Source organism: Dermochelys coriacea, chromosome 23 (assembly GCF_009764565.3).
Source record: "Dermochelys coriacea isolate rDerCor1 chromosome 23, rDerCor1.pri.v4, whole genome shotgun sequence".
NCBI lineage: Eukaryota > Metazoa > Chordata > Testudines > Dermochelyidae > Dermochelys > Dermochelys coriacea.
In genome coordinates this window covers 13,206,414-13,232,487 of record NC_050090.1, presented here as the reverse complement: position 1 = coordinate 13,232,487, position 26,074 = coordinate 13,206,414, and the positions used below count along the sequence as shown (strand labels likewise).

Sequence of the window (26,074 nt, the reverse complement as noted above, 5' to 3'; positions counted from 1 at the left end):
CCAGAGGCTGCACCGAGCTCCTGTAACCCGGCTCCCCGGACCTGGGCTACCCAGAGCAACCCACCCCCACCAGCCAGGAAGGGTGCGCCCTGCTCCCCTGACTGCCCCAGCCTGGGACTGCTCCCCACCTACCTCTCCCCTGCCCCGGGGAGTGTTGTGCTTAAAGTACTGCACAGGATCTGTTCAGGGGGAATAAGGCAAAATACCACATTTATTGGTAATACATATATCAATTAACACTGTATCATATGCATATGATATATATTACACTCATACACTCACATAGACACACACACACAAGCACACTCCGTCTTGTTGTTGTTACCAACTAGTTGCTCCCCTTAACTTCACTGGCCAGGTGAGTTAGATGGGGGAGGGGTGGAGCCGGGCTTCTGCCGATCCGGATCAATGCTCCGATGTTGACAAGATGAGACCCGGGGTCCTCTGGAAGACACTTCACATTTATAGCCGCTTCCCTCTCGTGCAAATCTATCCCAGATACAAAATCTGTGTCAGTGTCCCTTTGTGCTGCTTCCTTCTGGGTGTTGTCTTACTGCTACAAAGAGGGTCTTTTCAAAAGAAGATGCTCACTTTTAACCCCCAAGGCCATCGATATGTCTGCTCTTCTTTAGTGAGCCCACTTGACAAGTTTTATTCTTCTTGGGTCTGACTTTCATCCCCTCTCCAACAGTTGCAGCTGTCTGGAGGTGCTGCCTTCCACGCCTTACTCATTCACACCTCATTCATTCAACAGGGCAATTGATTAAACGGGGGGGCGGTGGGGGGTGAGATCTTATTCTACTCCTAGCAAAAAGACATTTTTTTAACATTATACCAAGGTTCAATACAAAGTTTTCTATATAAGGATCTGATAAAAAGTTATATGAAAATAGAGGCATAATACAAAGCCATATGCAAAAGAAAAGGAGTACTTGTGGCACCTTAGAGACTAACAAATTTATTAGAGCATAAGCTTTCGTGAGCTACAGCTCACTTCATCCGATGAAGTGAGCTGTAGCTCACGAAAGCTTATGCTCTAATAAATTTGTTAGTCTCTAAGGTGCCACAAGTACTCCTTTTCTTTTTGCGAATACAGACTAACACGGCTGCTACTCTGAAACAAAGCCATATGAAAGTTATGTGAAGATGCTTAATGCAGAGATTTATCTACAGGAGCTCTGAACTCTCCCTAGTCACTGCCCTAGGGATGAGATCTCACCACTGCTGGTCCAAAGAGACCTACATGACCCATAAGTACCCATAAGCACTGATTAGCTGATGTACCCACCATAGCGCTGGGAATGACGCCCCATGGACACACATCCTGGTCTCAGATCCCCCCCCCCGATGGACACGCACCGTGGTCTCAAATCCACTTCCCGTGGGCACACGCTCTGGTGTCAGATTCCCCCACCCCCATGGGCACATGCCCTAGTCTCAGATCCACCCGCCATGGACACACGCCCTGGTCTCAGATTCCCCCCGCCATGGACACACGCCCTGGTCTCAGATCCACCTATCTTGGACACACACCCGGGTCTCAGATTCCCCCATGGATACACGCCCTGGCTGTCTCGGATAGTGAGAGCGGATGCCATGATGAGGCAGTGAGGGGCCCCTCAGCGCTGCCACCAATGCCGTGGAGCCCAGCTCCACTGAGCCCCGAATGAGGCACTGAGCCAGGGGCTGCAGACGCAGGAAGCCGGCGATGGCTCATGTCTTCCTAAGTACCTCACACCTTGTCTCTAATCTGCTGGCCAAATCTAGTGCGGTCAAAATAAGCTGAGGTCACTGCAACATCCAGAAAACCCAGGGGCCGTCAGCCTGACTAAGGGTCACATAGTTCGCAGCTTGTCTGTGTCTCTGTGGGGAGGGAGAAAGGTCACCTTCGATGTACCCTGAAACCTTGGGAAAGGTGCACCGGGCTGGGAGCCAGGAGACCACAGAGTCTGATCTTCGATCTTTGGCTGACAATTGCAAATATTTCCATCTGTTCCAGGCTCTGGCAGGGGAGTGGGGACTAGTGGTTAGAGCCAGGGCGGGAGCAGGGGCCAGGTCTCTGGTGGCACCGTAGCAGTGTCGCCCCTCTGGGGCTCGCTCATAGCACTGGGCCAGGCCGGGGCTGCATTAAAGATACATCAGCTGCCCGGCCGAAGGGTCCCAATGAGACTCCTTCAATCAGCCCCCTCATCCCAGGGCCCCAACCCCCCTGCTAACCAGCCCCCCTGGGAGCTCTTGCCCCCCAGCCCCAAGAGCAGAAGGGAGACGAGCAACAGATTCATTGTGAAGCAGGGTCATTCCCCCCCACCTGACCCCCCCATCTCCCAGCTTGTTGCCCCCCTTGGCAGGGGCAGGGAGAGAGTTGACTGTGGGGTTGGGACCCTTATCAGGCAGGGAATTTGCAGCACAGGGGCTGTGAGGGCAGACTGAGGGGATCAAAAAGAAAATGGGGGACCCTGAGGCTGAGGGGGCTGGATCTGCGGAGGGATGTGGAGGGGGTGCAGTGAGAGGGGTGGCTGCTGGGGGTAGAAGTGGCAGCCCAGGGAGTAGTGGGGGGTGCTGCTCCCCCCTCACTCCTCAAATGCCCAACAATCTACCCCCGCCCCCCCAGCTCTGACCTTCTTGGGGGAGCCTGTCTGCTGATGTGCTTTGACTAACTCTTAGTCTCTTTTCCCTGCCAGCTTAGGACTTCAGTGCCCTGTCTGGTTTGAGCCAGACCCACTAGGCTGCTACAAACACAGACCCAGGGTCTGAACCACACCCACAAAGCTGCAGGCTTTCACTGAAAACCACTCAGCAAGTATTCCTGTCTCCAGCACCCAGACACCCAGCTCCCAATGGGATCCAAACCCCAAATGAACCTGTTTTACTCAGTGTAAAGCTTATACAGGGTAAACTCATAAATTGCCCACCATCTATAACACTGATAGAGAGATACGCACAGCTATTTGCTCCCCCAGGTATTAATCACTTACTCTGGGTCAATTAATACACAAAAGTGATTTTATTAAGTATAAAAAGTCAGATTTAAGTGGTTTCAAGTAATAACAGACAGAACAAAGTAAGTTACCAAGCAAAATAAAACAAAACACGCAAGTCAAAGCCTAATACATTTAAGAAACTGAATACAGGTAAATCTCACTCTCAGAGTGAATACAATAAGCTTCTTTCCCAGACTAGATTCCTTCCTAGTCTGGGCCCAATCCTTTCCCCGGTACAGTCCTTGTTAATTCCAGCAGATATCTTAGGTGAAAAGCAGGGGATTCAACATGACTTTGTTCTGTTCCTTTAATAGCTTTGGCAGAAGGCAGGAATCCTTTGTCTCTCTCTGGGTTCCCACCCCTCCTTCAAAATGGAAAAGCATCAAGTTAAAGATAGATTTCAGTTCAGGTGACATGATCACATATCCTGTGAGACTTCATTACCTGCTTGTTGGCACAGGTATACAGGAAGTCTAACAAGTAAACAGAGCCATTTACAACCAATTGTCCTGGTGAATGGGAGCCATCAAGATTCCAAACCACCATTAATGGCCCACACTTTGCATAATTACAATAGGACCTCGGAGTTATATTTCATATTCCTAGTTTCAGATACAAGAATGTTACATTCATACAAATAGGATGACCACACTCAGAAGATTATAAGCTTTGTGATGATACCTGAGAATGAAAACTTTTGCATAAAGCATATTCCAGTTACATCATATCAACACATATAAACATATTTTTATAAAAATATGGAGTGCAATGTCACACCGACCCCGTTTCCTCCCGGGTTGGGGGTTAAGCCGGGGGAGAGGCGACGGCGTCGGGGTCCCTCTTTCCGGCCGCTCTGCTCAGGATGTCTCCACAGATCAGGGCCCAGATGGCCGCAGATGGCCCCAGGAGATGGGGGGTGGAAGCCAGGAGGATGAAGCGAATCAAATGCATCCGATGAAGTGAGCTGTAGCTCACGAAAGCTTATGCTCTAATAAATTTGTTAGTCTCTAAGGTGCCACAAGTACTCCTTTTCTTTTTGCGAATACAGACTAACACGGCTGCTACTCTGAAATCTTTCTTTCAGGCACCCAAAGGGAGGTGGGTGACACAGCTCATCCCCACAATATTTTTTCCACCAATGAGGCCTCATTTCCAACACCCCAATTTTGGGTCACGGATTTCTGTTCCCCCACTTCTCCTGTGTCCCAGGCGGGCCCCAGCCCGGCCCGTGGGTTCTGTCCGGCGGCCGCTCGTGTTGGACAAATCCCACTTTCTGTCTTGCCAACGTTCCCCCCAACGTTCATTCATCCGGGTACTCGTGACGCTGCCGGAACTTCTCACTCATCTTCGTTGGCTGCAATATTTGGAGGCTCCGGTATCACAGCCAACCCCTGGGGTGGGGAGATTGGGGGGCAGAGCAGCAGGAGCCTCTGGGGGGATTGTACAATAGAAATACAGGGAGGGGGAGTTCTAGGGAAAAAGGGGGGACAGAAAAGGGGCTGGGGGACCCCGCTACAGAAAGAGGAAGGGGACAGACACTGGGGGTGCAGTAAGTGCAGTTATTCCAGTGCCAGGGCCAGACGCAGCCTCCCCACACACAGGGGGCCGGGGGCTCTATCTAGGGATGCTGGGGGGAATGGGATTTTGTGGGATGGAGACAAAGGCCCAGCTCGGGGCTGGGCGATGAGCCCTGGTGGTCCTGGGGGATTTAACTACCCAGCCACCGGTTGGGAAAACGCTAGGGCCAAATGCGCCCTGCCCAGTGAGGCCCTGGATAGACAGGGGACGATGGTGGGTGTCTGAGAGGGAGGCCATAACTGAGGGTGGCCAGTTTAGACTCGATGGAGACCCCCAGGCAGGAGCTGGGAATCCGGCCAGGAAGGGGCTAGTTATTGAGTGCCCGGCCCCCAGTGCTCTAGGTTCCCCGCAGATGCAGGTGGTGCCTTCCCCATGCTGAGCCCTGCTTCGTCCCTGCTCCCCACTGGCAGCCCTGGGCAGAACCAGCCTGGCTGGGCCAGTGAGTGGGACCCCATCACCCTCCAGGGGCTGCTCTGTAGGGAGTCCAATGTGCCCAGCACAGGGGCAATTCCTCTAGCTGGTACTGCAGGGGCTCACAGTGTGACAGATTCAGTCAGAGAGACACCCTTCGGACTGCCACCTGACGTGCTGGGATTACCTCTGAGCCGTTTTCCACTGCCAGCTTGAGACTCCAGAACTCTGCCTTGTTGAGCCAGACACACTAGTCTGCTGCAAACACAGATCAAGGTCTGGTCCACGCCCCCAAAGCTGGAGGCTTTAACCAAACCCTGCTCAGCAGGTCACCTATTTCCAGCACTCAGACACCCAGCGCCCAATGGGCTCCAAACCCCAAATAAACCCATTTTACTCTGTATAAAGCTTATACAGGGTAAACGCATAAATTATCTGCCCTCTATAACACTGATCGAGAGATATGCACAGCTGTTTGCTCCCCCAGGTATTAATCACTTACTCTGGGTTAATTAATAAACAAAAGTGATATTATTAGGTATTAAAAGTAGGATTTAAGTGGTTTCAAGTAATAACAGTAAGTTACCAAGCAAAATAAAACAAAACACGCAAGTCTAATCCTAATACATTAAGAAACTGAATACAGGTAAATCTCCCCCTCAGAGATGTTCCAATAAGCTTCTTTCCCAGACTAGACTCCTTCCTAGTTTGGGCCCAATCCTTTCCCTTGATACAGCCCTTGTTAGTTCTAGCTCAGGTGGTAACTAGGCAATTCCTCATGTCTGGCAGCCCCCTTTGTTCTGTTCCACCCCCTTTTATAGATTTGGCCAAAGGCGGGACTCCTTTGTCTCTCTCTGGGTTCCCACCCCACCTTCTAAATGGAAAAGCACTAGACTTAAGATAGATTCCAGTTTCAGGTGACATGGTCACATGTCCCTGTGAGACCTCCTTCTTCATTATCCACAGGCTGGCCCCCACATCCACAAGAAGCCTTGCAAGTAAATAAACCATTTACAGTCAATTGTCACACACGACATCGGGGGTTCAATCCTGGGGAGCTGCTGTCAGGTCGGGAGCTGTTTGGGGGGGATTCTCTGAGGCAGGGGTATTTGGAGGCCGGGTAGTTTGTGCCTGTGTCTCAGTCCCCCGAGGGGAAGCGGCTCATCCCCCGGGGAGATTCTCTTCCCTGTACGGCCAGATCCTGGGTGTGCAGAGAGGCAGTGGATTAGAGGGGCCCGTGTCACCCTGGGCCCAAATCCTGGGGGGAGCAAGGAGCTCAGAAGGGGGGGTTACCTCACCTAGGGCACCTCCCTCGGGTGGCTGTAATAGGCCTCAGCCAGGATGAGCCCCAGGACGAGCAGGACCACGGTGCCCAGTGCCAGGCGGGCGATGTTGGTGTTGGTGAAATCCAGTCGCCCTGAGGGAGCAGATATGGGGGAAAGGGAAGAGTCACTTGGCAGCTCGGACAGGGAGATCAGCTGCCCCAGGATTGGAGCCCCCAACACCCCGTCCAGCAGGACCGGCCCAGCCCCCCTCTGGGGGTTTCCCAGGCACTGAGGCTTTGGTGCCTCCCTGGGGCTGGACCCCCAAGGGGAGGCCATGTCCTGCTTCCCCAGGGGGCTGAGCCTCAGCTTCCCCAGTGAAGGGGGCTCCCAGGTGGATGAACTGCCCCCGAGACACCCGGCACCCCAGGACCAGGCCAGGGGATAGGGACAATCAGAGCCTCAGAGTCTCAGACCCCCACAACAGAGAACCACCCCAGCTCCCTGTCCCCATAGGATCCCTCTGTCCACCCCCACAGGTGCCTCTGCCATGGCCTGTCTGCTGTGCAGTGAGCCCATCCCCGGGGCTTCTCGGCTGCTGACACACACAGCCAGGCAGTGTGCGCGGGGGGAGGCTGGAATATCACCCGCTGCCCCCACAGTTGGGCGGTGCCCAGAGCTCTGGAGACCAGGGCACTGCCAGAGGCAGCAGAATTTCTCTTGGGGGGAGGGTCAGGAGGTACCATAGACCCCAGTGTGGGGAGAGGAAGCAAGAACCAAGGGAATTCTGGGTAATGCTCACTCCTATTGCCAGGGCGATGTCATGTGGCCCAATAATGGGGGGTTATTTCCCCAGGACTCTGGCACCCAGCTGGGCCCAATTTCACAGCCCAGCTCCCCAGATCCTGTCTCTCCCCTGGGATCCCCCAGCAAATTCCAGGCAGCGACTTGCAGAGCAGGGGGCATAGGGGGAGCTCTGGGTCCAGGGCTCTCCCTCCCCCTGATGTCTCAGCCCCAGCCATCCCTGGGCACCACAACCTGTTTCCACAGTAATTGCCCCCTGCCCCAGACCCAAACTCCTCTATGGGTCCCAAGAACGGGAACATCCCCCTGGAAAAAGACCCCTTTCTTGCAGGTCCCCCTGGGGGAAGGGAATCCCCCTTCCCTCTGCCCTGAACTTCCAGTGGCTCTGGCTCACCCCTGGCTGGGGGACCCCCAAGTGACTCTGTCCCGGCTGCACGGCCGGGTGTCTCCTCTGCTGGGCCCAGGTCTCAGGGCAGACCCTGGTTCTGAGCATCCCATCAGTGCAAAGCCCCGGGGGATCCAGCTGAGTGTGGGGCTGGGTGGGGGGACAGAGCTTCTCCAGTCTTGGGCCCACAGTTACGGGGGGCAGAAAATAGCAAATGGGTTGTGGGGCTGCAGTGGGGGGATGGAATGGGATGGGACCGTGGGTGGAATTGGGGCGGGGCCCAGGGGAGGGACAGAAAGGGGCGGGGCTGCGGGCCAAAGAGGTGGGACAGGAGAGGGACGCAGGTGGAAGGGGTGGGGAGGGATCCCCCTTGCTCTGGCTCAGGGCCCCAGGAAACTTTAAACCACCTCCGCCCATGACTCAGCATCGATCGATCGTTACTGTCAGTCCCGGGGAGGGGGGTTTGTGGCTGGGGACGGTGCCGGCTGAGCAGCCCCAGGGCCCAGACTCCTCTGTGCGTCCCCAGTGCGGGGGCAGCCGGGGGAGCATCCCCTGGGAAAGGCCCCTGCTCTGCAGCTCCCCCTGGGGGCAGGGATCCCCCCTCCCTCAGCCCTGAACCTCCAGGAACTGCTGCTCCCCCCTGCCTGGGGAACCCCCCGATGACACTGTCCCTGCTCCCTGTCCACGGGAGTCCTAGGGCTCTGGGCAGAGCCTGGCTCTGAGCATCCCATCAGGGTGCCGACCTACTGAGGGTCCAGCTGGGAGTGGGGACGTGGAACTGGGCCCCTCACCTGCGACCACCAGCTGCACGGGGTCGCTGGGCTGCGAGGAGACGAAGGGCTCTGATCGGGGCCGGTAGCTGCAGCTGTAGTTCCCTCCGTGCGGCCAACCCACGGTGGGGATGTGGAACTCGGCCCCGTCCCCAGCAGGGTCCATGTGTCGCGGCGGGTTCAGGTCTCCAGCCCTGTGCAGAAAGAACCTCGCGTCCCGTTGCTGCCCCTGACACCGGATGATGACGTCTGCCCCTGGGGTGGTGTCCCCAGTGGGGCTCAGCGAGATGGAGGGTCTGGGTAAGCTGGCATCTGCATATAGGAGACAGGCTGTGAGAGACAGACCTGGGCACCCAACCAGCCCCGTCCTCCAGCTGCAGAAGAGAAGAGTGAGGGGGGGATTTGATAGCAGCCTTCAACTCCCTGAAGGGGGGCTCCAAAGAGGATGGAGCTGGGCTGTTCTCAGTGGTGGCAGATGACAGAACAAGGAGCAATGGTCTCAGGTTGCAGTGGGGGAGGTCTAATTTGGATATTAGGAAACACTATTGTGGTGATGCCCCCATAAGGCTTTATGAAAATATACTTATGAATGTATATATGACATAACTAGAATGTGTTTTATGCTACATATGCCATGTAACATATCTCTGTAAAGGTTATGACCTACTGAATCTATTAATCTTATTTGTATGCATGTGTCATTATCGTATTCAAAGTTATGCATATTGGCTGCGTACTTGTTTGATTCTGAGTAGGTTTTAGTGAAGCAGTTGGTCAGCTTCCTGAGAAAGGACTATTCTCAGTAAGTGCTCAATCAAGAAGCCCTTAAGCCAACAATGAACTTGGAGACGCCAATCCACAGCTGACAGGTTTCAGAGTAGCAGCCGTGTTAGTCTGTATTCGCAAAAAGAAAAGGAGGACTTGTGGCACCTTAGAGACTAACAAATTTATTTGAGCATAAGCTTTCGTGAGCTACAGCTCACTTCGTCGGATGCATTCAGTGGAAAATACAATGGGGAGAACACCCATTGTTTCATGTTCTCGGTGTATATAAATCTCCCCACTGTATTTTCCACTGAATGCATCCGAAGAAGTGAGCTGTAGCTCACGAAAGCTTATGCTCAAATAAATTTGTTAGTCTCTAAGGTGCCACAAGTACTCCTTTTCTTTTTGCAAATCCACATCTGGGCTTTCCCAGGAATGTGGCGTGGCTGGTAAGGAACTCAGTCATGCATGGACATGTGACTTGCCCAGGTGACTTCAAAACTCCATTTTGTAGCTGGACTTTGCATAGGAGAGAGGAGGGGGTCTCCACCCGCAAGAGAAAGTCTATTTAAACCCCTGGGAGACCCCTCCATTTTGTCTTCAGCTGGCTAAAGAGAGAGCCTCTCCACCCCAAAGATACCTGAAAGAAACTGGAACAAAGGACAGTAACTACAGGGGGATCCAGCGCTATTGAGGCCAGTGTTTGCAGAGGTCTCCACTAACTGTGGGTGTCTCTGTTTGTGGGCGGTCGGTCTGAGATCCCCCAAGACTGAGGCCCCCAGACAAAGAAGGACACTTTTGAAACGGTGACGTGTCCACCAAGCCACTGCTTTTCCTGCAGCCCCTGCCTCATTCAGCTCCAGCCTGGGCACTGCCTGGGGCGGGGCCGGGAGAACAGAGGGGAGGGGATCACAGGATTAAATAGCGACTCACAGTTCCTACGTACAAGAGGCAGTGTTAAAGTAGCCTCCCTGCCCCAAGTCTCCAGGGGCTGCTGCTTCTCCCTGGCTGGGGAACCCCCCAGTGACTCCGTCCCCGCTCTCCGGCCGGGCATCCCCACTGCAGGGTCAGGGCTCAGGACAGAGCCTGGCTCTGAGCGTCCCATTGGCACCAAGCCCCTGTGAGGGTCTGGCTGGGGGTGGGGCTGGGAACAGGGACACCGAGCCGAGCCCCTCACCTCTCACCACCAGCTCCACGGGGTCGCTGGGGGACGACACGGTGAACGGCTCCGATCTGCTGTGATAGGAGCAGTTGTAGCTCCCCCTGTCCTCCCAGCTCACGTTGCTGATGGAAAACACAGCCTCCAACCCGTTCGAAGTCACAGTTGGAATTGGCGTCCCTCTTTATTCAGCACGAACTGCATGCCCTGGCGCTTCCCCCGACACCAGACAGCCACGGCTCCCCCTACGGAGACCCCCTGACTGGGGCTCAGGGAGATGCTGGGTTTGGGGTAACTGGGCTCTGCAGGGGAAAGCAGACAGGCCGTGAGACACAGACCCGTCACCCAGTCTGGGGCCCGTCCTCACCACGCAGCCTCCGTGGCAGGTCAGACCTGGCAGCCCTGGGGACGGGCTCCTGGATGCCTTTCCACAGGAGACAGGAGTTTCCTCTGAGCCCTGGGCTAACAGCATGAGCTCCTGGGAGCCAGAGCTCTGCTCCCTAGCGGGTGACAGGCCAGTCCAGTCTCCAGGGTCCATTCACTCCCTGGCTTCTCTGCTGGGAGGGATGGGAGCCAGGACTCCTGGGTTCTGTCCCGGCTCTGGGAGGGGAGTGAGGTCTAGTGGGGAGAGCACGGATGATGGGGGCCAGGACTCCTGGGTTCTGTGCACATGTAAAGGGACTGTTGTCTCCTTACTGACATTCAGTCGGGGTGTTTTGGTTGCTAGCTCCCAGTACCAAGGGGAAGGGTCGATGGGAAACCAGGACCCTGAGACTGACAGTCCCCAGGAACAATGGGGAGAGGCCAACGCTCCAGGTGAGCCTGATTGACAGGGCAAGCGGGCTAGTCTGGAGGCCAGGGGGTCCCGTCCTCTGGGTGAGCTGGAATTGCCTGGGGCTGACAGAGGGGGGCCGAGCTAAGGAGGAAGCAGGGGCCTAAGCTGAGCTGGGAGCACCCAGAGCCGGGCCAGCCAGAGGGGCCAGAACAGCAGCCCGGGGAGGAGGTCAGTGCTGGGAGCAGAGCTGCAGCCCCCAGAGCCAGAGAATTGGCCCAGGGAGCTGGAGGCAGAGCAGCAGCCAGGCAGAGGCAGAGAGGGGGGCTGGGGCTGGAGCAGGGTCTGGGGCAGAGGCTCAAGCTGGGACTGGGGCTGGGGCTGGGGCTGGGGCAGTCAGGAGCCGGGTGCGGGGAGCAGCTGGGGAGAGCGAGGCGGACCCTGGGCAGCGGGCCCAGCGCATGGAGAGACCCCCAGCCAGGACGCCCGGCAGGCCAGACTCGGAGGAGGATTGGTAACCCCGACGGGGCAGGGGCGACACTGAGAAGAAGGGTCCTGCCACCTAGAGCCTGAAGTCGTGTGGCCACCGCCAGAGCGAGGGTCCGACCCGCAGCGTCCCTGCAGCACAGCCAGGGTCTGGGCAGGGGTCTGGGACGTGTGAGGAACAGACTGAACTGCCCGGACGCCCCAGACACGCAGGCTGTGACGTCCCCGGGCCACAGAGCGGGGCGACGGGTACCTGGGGCCCAGCCTTGCCGGGGTTACGAGGACTCTGCCACACGGGAGCGGGGAAGGGGAGCCCTCGAGGTCAGGCAGGTCTCTGGGTAAAGGGAGTGGGAGCGAGGACTCAGATCCTTTCCTAGCCAATCCCACCGAGGCGGGTATAAGACAGGAAAGTTGCCCACAATAGCAGAACCATTCCCCCACTTACACACAGCCCCACCCCTGACTTGTAGGGGACTGTGCAAGTCTCTACTATCCACTGAGGTTTATAACCTTCAGCTCCGCCCGTCACCCCCTAACTGATGTGTTGCCTGGGAAAGGCCCCCTTGCTCTGCAGCTCCCCCTGGGGACAGGGATCCCCCTCCCTCAGCCCTGAATATCCAGTGGCTGCTTCTCCCCCTGTCTGGGGAACCCCCCAGTGACTCTGTCCCCTCTACTGGGCTCAGGGCAGAGCCTGGCTCTGAGCATCCCATCAGTGCAGACACCCACCTTCCCTAGGCCTTGGGATCACGGGTGTGCGGCTGTGAGTGCAGGGGAGGGAGGTGTTGGGGCGGGGGCTGATCTGGGGGGGTTCTCCCCCATGGCTGCACTGACCATGGACGTTTCGGTTACCCCGAGGGGATCCAGAGCCCACGGATGAGCCCTGTTAGCGTTTGTATGAGCTGAAATAAATCCACATTCTCCCCCCCCCCGCAATCTTGCCAGCCTGGGGAGGCAGGACATTGAACCTGTGGATGGTTCCCATCTGCTTTGTCAGACCCCGGGAGCCAGAGTCAGCTCCTAGTTACTCCCTGGTGGGGATGGGCAGAGAAGAACTGGGACGGGTCGGAGCTCACAGGGGGACTTTGCAATGAGTTTTCGGTACGGTTCAGGGCTCAGTTCCCCTCCCCCATCCTTGATGTTACTGTCCTCCCCACAGACTCATACTCACCTCCCCACACCCCGCTGTGCCCAGCCAGCCAGCAGCCTGGAGAGGAGATGGCTCGTTAGTCACAGATCCCAGAGCAACTGGATCCCACACCCTGGTCTCAGATCCACCCCACCCCACCCCATCATGGGCACATGCCCTGGTCTCAGATCCACCCCCCACATGGACACATGCCCTTGTCTCAGATCCACCCCCCACATGGACAAACAACCTGGCTGTCTCCAATACTTACCGAGGAAGAGGACGATGAGAGCAGACGCCATGACGGGGCAGTGGGGGGCCCCTCAGCGCTGCCATCAACACCCCAGTGCTGACCTCCACTGAGCCTGAGGCCCGAGTGCGAGCAGAATGAGGAACTGCACCTGGGGCTTCAGCCCCAGGAAACCCGTGATCCGCTCGGCCCCTTTCTTCCCCACCAGATGGTTTCTCTGCAATCTCCAGGCAAATCTACCGTGGTCAGAGCTAAGCCAGCTCCCTGCAACGCCCAGCAAACCACATCCCCTCCTGCAGCTGCCTGGTCCCACCCCCCCCCCATCACCCCCATCACCCCGCATCACCCCCATCAGCTCCCATGTGGGAGCTGCCCAGTCCAGGGACCAGGTGGGAACAGGGGAATCTCAGGAGGTGTCAAGAGGTGTCCAGGTTGCCCTGAGCTTTTCCAACAGGCCCGTCTAGCCTCCCTGGAGCAGCAGCTCAGAGCAGAGGAGGGCTTCTGCCCCCCACACACAGTGCCCCCAGAAAGAAATCCTCTCCCATGGCGTGGGACAGAGATTCCTTCCTGACCCAGCTGGGACCAGCCCCAGCCCTGGAGCATGAAGATCGAGGGACCTGGCCAACCTCCTTCTCAGGTATCATTGCTGCAGACGCCGTTCTTAGCTGAGTGATGTGGCACAGAGAAACGACAGGGGGGTTTGAGGGGGTGGGGGTTGTGGTTTCTGGTCCCCATGAGCAGGGGAGGGAGGGGTAAATGTAGATCCTGAGTTGATAAAGGAGCAGTGGATAAATCTGGGAAAGGGGAAGTCTGCCCAGAGCGAGCGCTCGGTTCCAGTTTCTGCTACTGCCTGTGAAATTCTGTGTAAACCTGATGCCCGGCACCTACCCTGTTATATACCCCGGCTCTGGGAGGGAAATGGGGTCTAGTGATTGGGGGAGTGGGGGTGGCTGTTAGCCAGGACTTCTGGGCTCTCTCCTGGCTCTGGTTGGGGGGTGGGGTCTAGTGCTAAGAGTAAAGGACATAGATTCGAGCCAGCCCCCTAGAGGTGAAAGGCCCCATGTCTCTTCCCAATCCCATACCTGGGGCAGTGGGTCTGTGCATCTCAGGGCCAAGGGCAGAGCTCACCTCAGGATGCTGCGAAAGGGACACGGGGGTGTGGGGGGAGCCAACCAGCCACCCAGAAAGGAAAGGGGGCAAGATCATAGGACAGAGCTCAAGAGAAACTCCCCACGCCCCGCCACCCCGGCAGATGCCCATGCTCTGTCTCCCAAGTTTGTTTACCCTTCACGCTCCACCCCCGACCTTTACGCATTGGGACCCTCAGCCCCCTGGCCTATATCCCCTCCCCCATATATGTCCCACCATCCCGTGTCCCCTCATGGCCCTGTCCCCATCTTTCTGCCCCCTGGCCTGTGTCCCTGTGACAAAGTGGGACTGTTCTTAATGTTTCCTCTGAATACTGTCAGGGTGCCTCAGTTTCCCCTATGCATTTCTTAAGTCTCTAGGTGGTGGGATAAAGGGGTGTAATTGTTGCAGAGCAAAGGGCCAATGTACATAACTGGCCGACACTTTTTTCTCCTGGCAACTGATTGCCTGGGTCCTTCCCCCCTGCAGTGTGCGAGCTAAAGGGTTGGAGAACAAAGGAATCAGTGCCTTCCTGGCCTGGGAAAGGGACAGAGGAGGGGGGGCTGGAGTGGGAGTCAGTTTGGGGCTGGTTGGGGATATGGAGTGAAGTGCAGACGGGGTTGTCTGGCTCACTGCTCCCCAAAATGGACCCGGCTGAGGGGTCCAGTTCTCTGTACCTACAAGCTCTTTTTTGGACTGTCTTCTTGTCATCTAATAAACCTCGATTTTACTGGCTGGCTAAGAGTATGTCTACACTGTGAAATTAGGTCGAATTTATAGAAGTCGGGTTTTTAGATATCGTTTTTATATAGTCGATTTTGTGTGTCCCCACACAAAATGCTCTAAGTGCATTAAGTGCATTAACTCGGCGGAGGGCTTCCACAGTACCAAGGCTAGCATCGACTTCCGGAGCGTTGCACTGTGGGTAGCTATCCCACAGTTCCCGCAGTCTCCGCCGCCCGTTGGAATTCTGGGTTGAGATCCCAATGCCTGACGGGGCAAAAACATTGTTGCGGGTGGTTCTGAGCACATGTTGTCAGGTCCCCCTTCACATCCCTCCCTCCGTGAAAGCAACGGCAGACAATCGTTTCGCGCCTTTTTTCCTGAGTTACCTGTGCAGACGCCATAGCACGGCAAGCTTGGAGCCCGCTCAGCTCACTGTCACCGTACGTCTCCTGGGTGCTGGCAGATGCGGTACTGCATTGCTACACAGCAGCAACCCATTGCCTTGTGGCAGCAGACGGTGCAATAGGCCTGATAACCATCGTCATCATGTCCTAGGTGCGCTTGCCCGCCTCGGTAAGGTCGGTCAGGAGTGCCTGGGCAGACATGGGCGCAGGGACTGAAATAGGAGTGACTCATAGAATCATAGAATCATAGAATATCAGGGTTGGAAGGGACCCCAGAAGGTCATCTAGTCCAACCCCCTGCTCAAAGCAGGACCAAGTCCCAGTTAAATCATCCCAGCCAGGGCTTTGTCAAGCCTGACCTTAAAAACCTCTAAGGAAGGAGATTCTACCACCTCCCTAGGTAACGCATTCCAGTGTTTCACCACCCTCTTAGTGAAAAAGTTTTTCCTAATATCCAATCTAAACCTCCCCCATTGCAACTTGAGACCATTACTCCTCGTTCTGTCATCTGCTACCATTGAGAACAGTCTAGAGCCATCCTCTTTGAAACCCCCTTTCAGGTAGTTGAAAGCAGCTATCAAATCACCCCTCATTCTTCTCTTCTGCAGACTAAACAATCCCAGCTCCCTCAGCCTCTCCTCATAAGTCATGTGCTCTAGACCCCTAATCATTTTTGTTGCCCTTCGTTGTACTCTTTCCAATTTATCCACATCCTTCCTGTAGTGTGGGGCCCAAAACTGGACACAGTACTCCAGATGAGGCCTCACCAGTGTCGAATAGAGGGGAACGATCACGTCCCTCGATCTGCTCGCTATGCCCCTACTTATACAACCCAAAATGCCATTGGCCTTCTTGGCAACAAGGGCACACTGCTGACTCATATCCAGCTTCTCGTCCACTGTCACCCCTAGGTCCTTTTCCGCAGAACTGCTGCCGAGCCATTCGGTCCCTAGTCTGTAGCGGTGCATTGGATTCTTCCATCCTAAGTGCAGGACCCTGCATTTATCCTTATTGAACCTCATTAGATTTCTTTTGGCCCAATCCTCCAATTTGTCTAGGTCCTTCTGTATCCTATCCCTCCCCTCCAGCGTATCTACCACTCCTCCCAGTTTAGTATCATCCGCAAATTTGCTGAGAGTGCATCCACACCATCCTCCAGATCATTTATGAAGATATTGAACAAAACGGGCCCCAGGACCGACCCCTGGGGCACTCCACTTGACACCGGCTGCCAACTAGACATGGAGCCATTGATCACTACCCGTTGATCCCGACAATCTAGCCAGCTTTCTACCCACCTTATAGTGCATTCATCCAGCCCATACTTCCTTAACTTGCTGACAAGAATGCTGTGGGAGACCGTGTCAAAAGCTTTGCTAAAGTCAAGAAACAATACATCCACTGCTTCCCTTCATCCACAGAACCAGTAATCTCATCATAAAAGGCGATTAGATTAGTCAGGCATGACCTTCCCTTGGTGAATCCATGCTGACTGTTCCTGATCACTTTCCTCTCCTCTAAGTGCTTCAGGATTGATTCTTTGAGGACCTGCTCCATGATTTTTCCAGGGACTGAGGTGAGGCTGACCGGCCTGTAGTTCCCAGGATCCTCCTTCTTCCCTTTTTTAAAGATGGGCACTACATTAGCCTTTTTCCAGTCATCCGGGACTTCCCCCGTTCGCCACGAGTTTTCAAAGATAATGGCCAAGGGCTCTGCAATCACAGCCGCCAATTCCCTCAGCACTCTCGGATGCAATTCGTCCGGCCCCTATGGACTTGTGCACGTCCAGCTTTTCTAAATAGTCCCTAACCACCTCTATCTCTACAGAGGGCTGGCCATCTCTTCCCCATTTTGTGATGCCCAGCACAGCAGTCTGGGAGCTGACCTTGTTAGTGAAAACAGAGGCAAAAAAAGCATTGAGTACATTAGCTTTTTCCACATCCTCTGTCACTAGCTTGCCTCCCTCATTCAGTAAGGGGCCCACACTTTCCTTGGCTTTCTTCTTGTTGCCAACATACCTGAAGAAACCCTTCTTGTTACTCTTGACATCTCTTGCTAGCTGCAGCTCCAGGTGCGATTTGGCCCTCCTGATATCTTTCCTACATGCCCGAGCAATATTTTATACTCTTCCCTGGTCATATGTCCAACCTTCCACTTCTTGTAAGCTTCTTTTTATGTTTAAGATCCGCTAGGATTTCACCATTAAGCCAAGCTGGTCGCCTGCCATATTTACTATTCTTTCGACTCATCGGGATGGTTTGTCCCTGTAACCTCAACAGGGATTCCTTGAAATACAGCCAGCTCTCCTGGACTCCCTTCCCTTTCATGTTAGTCCCCCAGGGGATCCTGGCCATCTGTTCCCTGAGGGAGTCAAAGTCTGCTTTCCTGAAGTCCAGGGTCCGTATCCTGCTGCTTACCTTTCTTCCCTGCGTCAGGATCCTGAACTCAACCAACTCATGGTCACTGCCTCCCAGATTCCCATCCACTTTTGCTTCCCCCACTAATTCTACCCGGTTTGTGAGCAGCAGGTCAAGAAAAGCGCTCCCCCTAGTTGGCTCCCCTAGCACTTGCACCAGGAAATTGTCCCCTACGCTTTCCAAAAACTTCCTGGATTGTCTATGCACCGCTGTATTGCTCTCCCAGCAGATATCAGGAAAATTAAAGTCACCCATGAGAATCAGGGCATGCGATCTAGTAGCTTCCGTGAGTTGCCGGAAGAAAGCCTCATCCACCTCATCCCCCTGGTCCGGTGGTCTATAGCAGACTCCCACCATGACATCACTCTTGTTGCACACACTTCTAAACTTAATCCAGAGACACTCAGGTTTTTCCACAGTTTCGTACCGGAGCTCTGAGCAGTCATACTGCTCCCTTACATACAGTGCTACTCCCCCACCTTTTCTGCCCTGCCTGTCCTTCCTGAACAGTTTATAACCATCCATGACTGTACTCCAGTCATGTGAGTTATCCCACCAGTCTCTGTTATTCCAATCACGTCATAACTCAACCAGGTCATTCTCTTTTGTCCTGCTGGCAGTCCTATTGCACCGTCTGCTGCCAGCCAAAGATGTAAAAGATAGATGGAGTGGATCAAAAGAAGAAATAGACCAGCTTTGTTTTGTTTTCATTTGCTCCCCTCTCCCTCCATGAAATCAATGGCTGACAATCGTTTCGGTGAGGTCTGTCAGGGGCACCTTGAAAAGTTTAATGGAGATTCAGTCATGTCTGGAATACTAGGGAGAGGGATAGCTCAGTGGGTTGAGCATTGGTCTGCTTAACCCAGGGTTTTGAGTTCAATCCATGAGGGGCCATTCTGTGTGACAGTTGTTTTTGTTTCTCCTTAATGTGAAGCCACCCCCTTTGTTGATTTTAATTCCCTGCAAGCCAACCCTGTAAGCCATGTTGTCAGTCGCCCCCCTCCGTCAAAGCAACGGCAGACAATCGTTCCACGCCTTTTTTCTGTGCAGACACCATACCACGGCAAGCATGGAGCTGCTCAGATCACTTTGGCAGTTAGGAGCACATTAAACACCACATGCATTATCCAGCAGTATATGCAGCACCAGAACCTGGCAAAGCGAAACCAGGCTAGTAGGCGACGTCAGTGCGGTGACGAGAGGGATGAGGACGTGGACACAGACTTCTCTCAAAGCATGGGCCCTGACAATATGGGCATCATGGTGCTAATGGGGCAGGCTCATGCCATGGAACGCCGATTCTGGGCCCAAGAAACAAGCACAGACTGGTGGGACCGCATAGTGTTGCAGGTGTGGGACGATTCCCAGGGCTGTGAAACTTTCGCATGCGTAAGGGCACTTTCATGGAACTTTGTGACTTGCTTTCCCGCGCTCTGAGGTGCAAGAATACCAAGATGAGAGCAGCCCTCACAGTTGAAAAGCAAGTGGCAATAGCCCTGTGGAAGCTTGCAACGCCAGACAGCTACCAGTCTGTCGGGAATCAATTTGGAGTGGGCAAATCTACTGTGGGGGCTGCTGTGATGAAAGTAGCCAACGCAATCAAAGATCTGCTGATATCAAGAGTAATGAGTCTGGGAAATGTGCAAGTCATAGTGGATGGCTTTGCTGCAATGGGATTCCCTAACTGTGGTGGGGCCATAGATGGAACCCATATCCCTATCGTGGCACCGGAGCACCGAGCTGGTGAGTACATAAACCGCAAGGGGTACTTTTCAATAGTGCTGCAAGCGCTGGTGGATCACAAGGGACATTTCACCAACATCAACGTGGGATGGCCGGGAAAGATACATGATGCTCGCATCTTCAGGAACTCTGGTCTGTTTCAAAAGCTGCAGGAAGGGACTTTATTCCCAGACCAGAAAATAACCACTGGGGATGTTGAAATGCCTATAGTTATCCTTGGGGACCCAGCCTACCCCTTAATGCCATGGCTCATGAAGCCATACACAGGCAGCCTGGACAGTAGTCAGGAGCTGTTCAACTACAGGCTGAGCAAGTGCAGAATGGTGGTAGAATGTGCATTTGGACATTTAAAAGCACGCTGGCAAAGTTTACTGACTCACTTAGACCTCAGCGAAACTAGTATTCCCATTGATATTACTGCTTGCTGTGCGCTCCACAATATCTGGGAGAGTAAGGGGGAGACGTTTATGGCGGGGTGGGAGGTTGAGGCAAATCGCCTGGCCGCTGGTTACGCTCAGCCAGACACCAGTGCGGTTAGAAGAGCACAGGAGGGTAGGGTGCGCATCAGAGAAGCTTTGAAAACCAGTTTCATGACTGGCCAGGCTACGGTGTGAAAGTTCTGTTTGTTTCTCCTTGATGAACCCCCCCCCTTGGTTCACTCTACTTCCCTGTAAGCTAACCACCCTCCCCTCCCCGCTTCGATCACTGCTCGCAGAGGCAATAAAATCTTTTTTTCGCCTTCTAATCTTCACTAGCCTCTGGGAAGGAAAAGATCCCCTGTGATCCTTGAAACACATGCAGCTGGTGGAGAAAAAAAAAGGGAGAGTGGTATTTAAAAAGACACATTTTATAGAACAATGGGTGCACTCTTTCACGGTAAACCTTGCTGTTAACATTACATACACAGAACATATGCTTTCGTGACAAGGTCGCATTTTGCCTCCCCCCACCGCGTGTCTAACCCCTCTCCCCTCCCCGTGGCTAACAGCAGGGAACATTTCTGTTCAGCCACAGGCAAACAGCCCAGCAGGAACGGGCACCTCTGAATGTCCCCTGAAGAAAAGCACCCTATTTCAACCAGGTGACCATGAATGATATCACTCTCCTGATGATAACACAGAGAGATAAAGAACGGATGTTGATTGAAGCCAGCAAACATACACTGCAATGCTTTCTTCTGCAATGATTCCCGACTACGTCCTACTGGCCTGGCGTGGTAAAGTGTCCTACCATGGTGGATGAAATAAGGCTGCCCTCCCCAGAAACCTTTTGCAAAGGCTTTGGGAGTACATCCAGGAGAGCTTTATGGAGATATCCCCGGAGGATTTCTGCTCCACCCCCAGACATGTTAACAGACTTTTCCAGTAGCTGTACTGGCCACATATGCCAGGGCAAATTAATCATTAAACACACTTGCTTTTAAACCATGTATACTATTTAAAAAGGTACACTCACCAGAGGTCCCTTCTCTGCCTGGCGGGTCCGGGAGGCAGCCTGGAGTGGGTTCGGGGATTACTGACTCCAGGCCCAGGGTGAGAAACAGTTCCTGGCTGTCGGGAAAACCAGTTTCTCCACTTTCTTGCTGTGAGCTATCTACAACCTCGTCATCATCATCTTCCTCGTCCCCAAAACCTGCTTCCGTGTTGCCGCCCTCCCCATTGACGGAGTCAAAGCACACGGTTGGGATAGTGGTGGCTGAACCCCCTAAAATGGCATACAGCTCATCATAGAAACGGCATGTTTGGGGCTCTGACCCGGCGCGGCCTTTTGCCTCTCTGGTTTTCTGGTAGGCTTGCCTCAGCTCCTTAAGTTTCATGCGGCACTGCTTCGGGTCCCTGTTACGGCCTCTGTCCTTCATGCCCTGGGAGATTTTAACAAATGTTTTAGCATTTTGAAAACTGAAACGGAGTTGTGATAGCACAGATTCCTCTCCCCATACAGCGATCAGATCCCGTACCTCCCGTTCGGTCCATGCTGGAGCTCTTTTGCGATTCTGGGACTCCATCATGGTCACCTCTGCTGATGAGCTCTTCACTCACCTCTAGCTTGCCGCGCTGGCCAAACAGGAAATGAGATTCAAAAGTTCGTGGGCCTTTGCCTGTCTACCTGACCAGTGCGTCTGAGTTGAGAGCGCTGTCCAGAGCGGTCAGAATGGAGCACTCTGGCATAGCTCCCGGAGGCCAATACCGTCGAATTGCGTCCACACTACCCCAATATCGACCCAGCAAGGCCAATTTCAGCACTAATCCCCTTGTCGGGGGGTGGAGTAAGAAATCGATTTTAAGAGCCCTTTAAGTAAAAAAAAGGGCTTCGTCATGTGGACGGGTGCAGGGTTAAGTCGATTTAATGCTGCGAAATTTGACCTCAGCTCCTAGTGTAGACCAGGGCTGAGAGTCCCGTCTGACTGCGGAGTCGGGGGGCAGGACCCTCTGGCTTCCCCAGGACCCCACCTGGGTGGACCCGCTGTGGGAAGCGCACGGAGGGGCAGAGGATGCTGGATGCTCCGAGGTCAGGCCCAGGAAGGGGGCAGCCGGGTGAGCTGTGTGTCCTGCAGACAGGCTGCTCCCAGAGAGGAGACTCCCCAGAGTCCTGCCTGGCTTTGTGGGGAGCAGATCCAGAGCATGGCCCGGGGACTCCGTGACAGTCCCATCCCCCATTCTGTAGTTCCCTCACGTCCCCCACATCAGGTCCCCATCCCCCCAATTCCGCCCCCATCCCATGGCCCTTCACCACTCTTGTGTCCACTCACGCCCCTGTCCCCTCCCCCGTTCTGCCCTATCCCCATCCCCTATCCCCTCACACACTCTGACCTCCCTCCCTGGGGCAGAGGGAGGTGTGGGGTATTGTGGGGGCAGGAGTCTGAGGTGGGGGACCCAGGACAGAGGGGGCAGGAGTAGGAGGGGGGTAGTGAGAGGGGAAGCTGCCGAGGGGTGGAAATAGCAGCTCCTTCCTGGGGAGCACCATCTGCCCCCTCCCCCCTCACACTCCCAAACAATCCTGGCCCCGGCTCTGACCTTTGGGGAGCCTGTCTGCCCTCAAACTCCTGCCCCCATCCCGACCCCTCTCCTCTCAACCCCCCTCCCGACACCCCCAACCTACTTCCCTCAAACTCCCGGCTCCTCCCAGCTTGGCTCCCCCCAAACACCCACCATGGACAGCTCGGATTTGATGCCATATCAGGAGTTGTAGCTCCCTGCATCTCTCTGGCTCACGTTGTGGATGGAAAATTGAGCCACATCCTCTGGGGGGTCTTTGCCCTGCCTTGCTTCTGGGTTTTCAGCTTTATACAGAGGGACCCTCACTCCCTGACATCGACACTCACACCGGACGGTCATTGCTCCCCCCAGGGTGACTCCCCCACTTGGGTGCAGGGAGATGTTGGGTTTGGGGTAGCTGAGCTCTGCAGGCAGGAGGAGACAGGCCGTGAGACACAGACCCCGGCACAGTCACTGTTCCCCGTCCCCACAGCCTGGCCCCAGTGACGAGGCTGATACAGGGGCTGCAGGGAGAGAGTCTCCTGGATGCTTTTTCCCCAAATCCAAGACCGAGAGAGCTGGGCTAGCGACATAAGAGACACTGGGCCCCCCACCCCTCAGCAGGGCAACGATGCGGATCCATCTGCCAGGAGCCCATGGAGGGGTGGCTGGGGCAGAGCAAAGAGAGGCCAAGGTGACCTAGAGGTCAGATGTGTTTTATCTCCATCAGCTGGGGAAGGAGAAATCAGTTCAGTGGGCACATGCACTGGCTTTCTCTGACACTCACCGAGGAATAGGACGGTGAGAGCAGATGGCATGACGGAGGCAGTGAGGGGCCCCTCAGCGCTGCCACCAACGCCCCAGAGCAGCTCCACCGAGCCCCAAATAACAAACTCAGCTGGTGACTCCAGCTACAGGAAGCCGACGATGTCTCGTCTCTTCCTTTGTCCATCACGCCTTGTCTCTAGTCTGCAGCGGAAATCTAGTGCGGTCAAAGTAAGCAGGGGGCTTTGCAAAACCCAAGCCTGGGCCCATCGGCCTGGCCAAGTGTCATGCAGCTCCCAGCTTGTCTGTGTCTCTGTGTGGAGGGGGAACAGTTCTCCCTCCATGTACCCTGCAGCCTTGGGGAAGGTGCACCAGGCTGGGAGCTAGGAGACCACGGGGTCTGGTTTTCAATCTTCCACTGACCACGATTTCCATGCAGATTCCCCTACACCCGTCCTTTCTTACATTCTGGGTTCAAACATGGGTGGTGGCCTGTCCTAAATATAAAGGGAAGGGTACCCACCTTTCTGTACACAGTGCAAAAATGTCCCTCCTGGCCAGAGGCAAAACCCTTTCACCTGTAAAGGGTTAAGAAGCTCAGGTAACCTCGCTGGCACCTGACCCAAAATGACCAATGAGGGGGCAAGATACTTGCAGACTTCGAGGTGGGGGAAAAGGCTTTTGTCTGTCTGTGTGATACCTTTGCCGGGAACAGATCAAGGATGCAAGCCCTCCACTCCTGTAAAGTTAGTAAATAATCTAGCTCGAAAATGCATTAGGTTTTCTTTGTTTTGGCTTGTAAATTCGCTGTGCTGGAGGGAATGTGTATTCCTGTTTTTGTGTCTTTTTGTAATTTAAGGTTTTACCTAGGGGGATTCTCTGTGTTTTGAATCTGACTGCTTGTGAGATGATCTTCCATTCTAATCTTACAGAGTGTTTCTTTTATCTTTGTTTTGTTCTTCTAATAAAGTTCTGTTTTTTAAGAATCTGATTGGGTTTTTAGGGTCCTAAGAAATCCAAGCTGATCTGTGCTCAGCTTGTTTATTCTCAAGTCTTCCCAGGAAAGGGAGTGTAAGGGCTCAGAGGGATTGCTGGGGGAAGAGGAACTTGTGGTCCTTTTCCCTGGTTCTTGGTTAAAGCGCTTGGTGGTGGCAGCATTCCTAGACCAAGAACAAAAAGAGATTTTGTGCGTTGGGGAAGTTTTTAACCTAAGCTGGTAGAAATAAGCTTAGGGGGTCTTTCATGCGGGTCCCCACATCTGTACCCCAGAGTTCAAAGTGGGGAAGGAACCTTGACATGGCCCATGAAGATAAAATTAATATGTGATCATGAAATTAAAGGATGGCGCCGTAATGCATGTGCACAAGGGGGCAGAGTTAAGGGTGTTTGGGAAACTTTGCGGTATTCCCTCATGCTGGAGGGTTTGACTGCAGCCTTCCTGCTCAGTCTGCCAACCTGCCCACCTGCAACACAAGCCGTGGCACCGTGTTAAGAGCGGGCGCGATAGGGAAGACCTGAGTTTGCTGCCCCTTGCGCCATAGCTGAGCGGGGATGACGGGTTTCCACTGTAATGCCTGATTCTAAGGGATTTTTCTCAGTGTGTGTATTAAATCAACCAGGTTCAAAGAAAATCAGAGAAAGAGAAATTCCATCCCAGGCCCCCAACGGATCACCAACCGGGAGAGACCCAGGGACCTTCTAATGCCCCTGAAGAGACCCTGTCCCCCGAGCTGGAGGAGACCCTGTCAGTGGTTATGTGGCCAGGCCCCTAGAGAGGGACGTGACACAGGCTTTGTTTATATGCCATTGGCTAGCGGCAGCAGAAAGCTCGGGGTCAGGAAGGTTTGACTTGGTTCTGGGCTTTGGCAGGGGAGTGGGGACTAGTGGTTAGAACCAGGGGATGGAGCTGGGGCCAGGACTCCCGGTGTCACAATTGTGTTGTTGCCCCTCCGGGGCTTGCACACAGCGCTGGGCTGGGCCAGGGCTGCATTAAAGGTCCGTCAGCTGCCTGGCCGAAGGGTCCCAATGAGTCTCCTTCAATCAGCTCCCTCGTCCCAGGGTCCCGGCCCCCCTGCTCACCAGGCCCCCGGGAGCCTTTGCCCCCGGGCCCCGGAGCAGGAGGGAGATGAGCAGCAGATTCATTGTGAAGCAGGGTCATTCCCCCCCCACACCTGACCCCCCCGCCTGACCCCCCACCCCAATCTCCCAGCTTGCTGCCCCTCTTGGTAGGGGCAGGGAGAGAGATGACTGTGGGGTTGGGGCCATTATAGGGCAGGGAATGTGGGGCAGAGGGGCTGTGAGGGGGGAAACTGAAGGGACAAAAACCAAAATGGGGCCAGCCCGTTAGCGGCAGATTCGTGTCTGAAGCAGGAGGCTTCTCTTCCCTCCCAAATCTGTTGGTGAGTTTCAGGGGAGTCACTGCCCCTGAGAACAGCCTCCATCCCTTTCCCTGGGCAACCGCTGCCTAGGGAACTGCCCCATAACCTGTGACTTAATAGATTCCCCCAGGCCCTGGTACCTGGCCTGGGCTGCCCTGGCGGGTGGGAGCCGGCACCATTCCAGACTGGGTCGGGTCAGTTCCCCCTGTGGGAATAGAACCAGCGTCCACCAGCGATCCCCTCCCCCGATGACTCGGCATCAACCATTAGGGTCCTTCCTGGGTATGGGGGGGGGATTTATGTGGCTGGGACGGTGCCAGCTGGGCAGCCCCTGGGCCCTGACTCCTCTGTGTGTCCCCTTAATGGGAGCAGCCTGGGGGAGCATTCCCCTGGGAAAGGCCCCTGCTCCGCAGCTCCCCCTGGGAGCAGAGATCCCCTTCCCTTATTCCCGAACCTCCAGCGGCTGCTGCTCCTCCCTGGCTGAGGAACCCCCCCAGTGACCCTGTCCCAACTCCCTGGCCAGGCATCTCCTCTGCTGGCCCCAGGGCAGAGCCTGGCTCCGAGCGTCCCATGAGTGCAAAGTCCCCCTGAGGGTCCGGCTAAGTGTGGGGCTCTGGACACCGAGCCGGGCCCCTCACCTGCTACCACCAGCTCCTCGGGGTCGCTGGGCTCCGACCAGGCGAAGGGATCTGTTGAGTAGTGATAATAACAGGTGTAGCTCCCTCCGTCTCCCCGTTTCACGCTGCGGATGAGAAATTCCCCCCCACCCGCCACAGGCTCCACCTGTCC

The 26,074-nt window shown here is 54.9% G+C and overlaps 1 protein-coding gene and 2 long non-coding RNA genes across 18 annotated transcripts in view; all 3 read right to left on the bottom strand.

Moving 5' to 3' along the window:
• The window catches only part of LOC119846859 (immunoglobulin superfamily member 1-like), a 597,460-nt gene that overhangs the window by 556,161 nt on the left and 15,225 nt on the right, over positions 1-26,074 (bottom strand). For all 15 annotated transcript variants that reach the window (XM_043501160.1, XM_043501159.1, XM_043501163.1 and 12 more), the window contains exon 5: positions 8,213-8,503. In XM_043501160.1, coding sequence (XP_043357095.1) covers positions 8,213-8,503 — 291 coding nt within the window. The remainder of the gene's footprint in view (positions 1-8,212; positions 8,504-26,074) is intronic.
• On the bottom strand, positions 3,019-5,465 carry LOC122457249. Of its 2 annotated transcripts, none has more exons than XR_006276723.1 (3): positions 5,097-5,465; positions 3,763-4,372; positions 3,019-3,324 (listed from the first exon to the last, which is right to left on the bottom strand). It is a non-coding gene; the product is annotated as an uncharacterized LOC122457249 (long non-coding RNA). The 2 variants fall into 2 exon arrangements; XR_006276722.1 differs by having other exon boundaries at positions 3,763-4,335.
• Positions 10,283-12,930, bottom strand: LOC122457246. The gene is made up of 3 exons (XR_006276719.1): positions 12,771-12,930; positions 12,542-12,577; positions 10,283-10,417 (listed from the first exon to the last, which is right to left on the bottom strand). It is a non-coding gene; the product is annotated as an uncharacterized LOC122457246 (long non-coding RNA).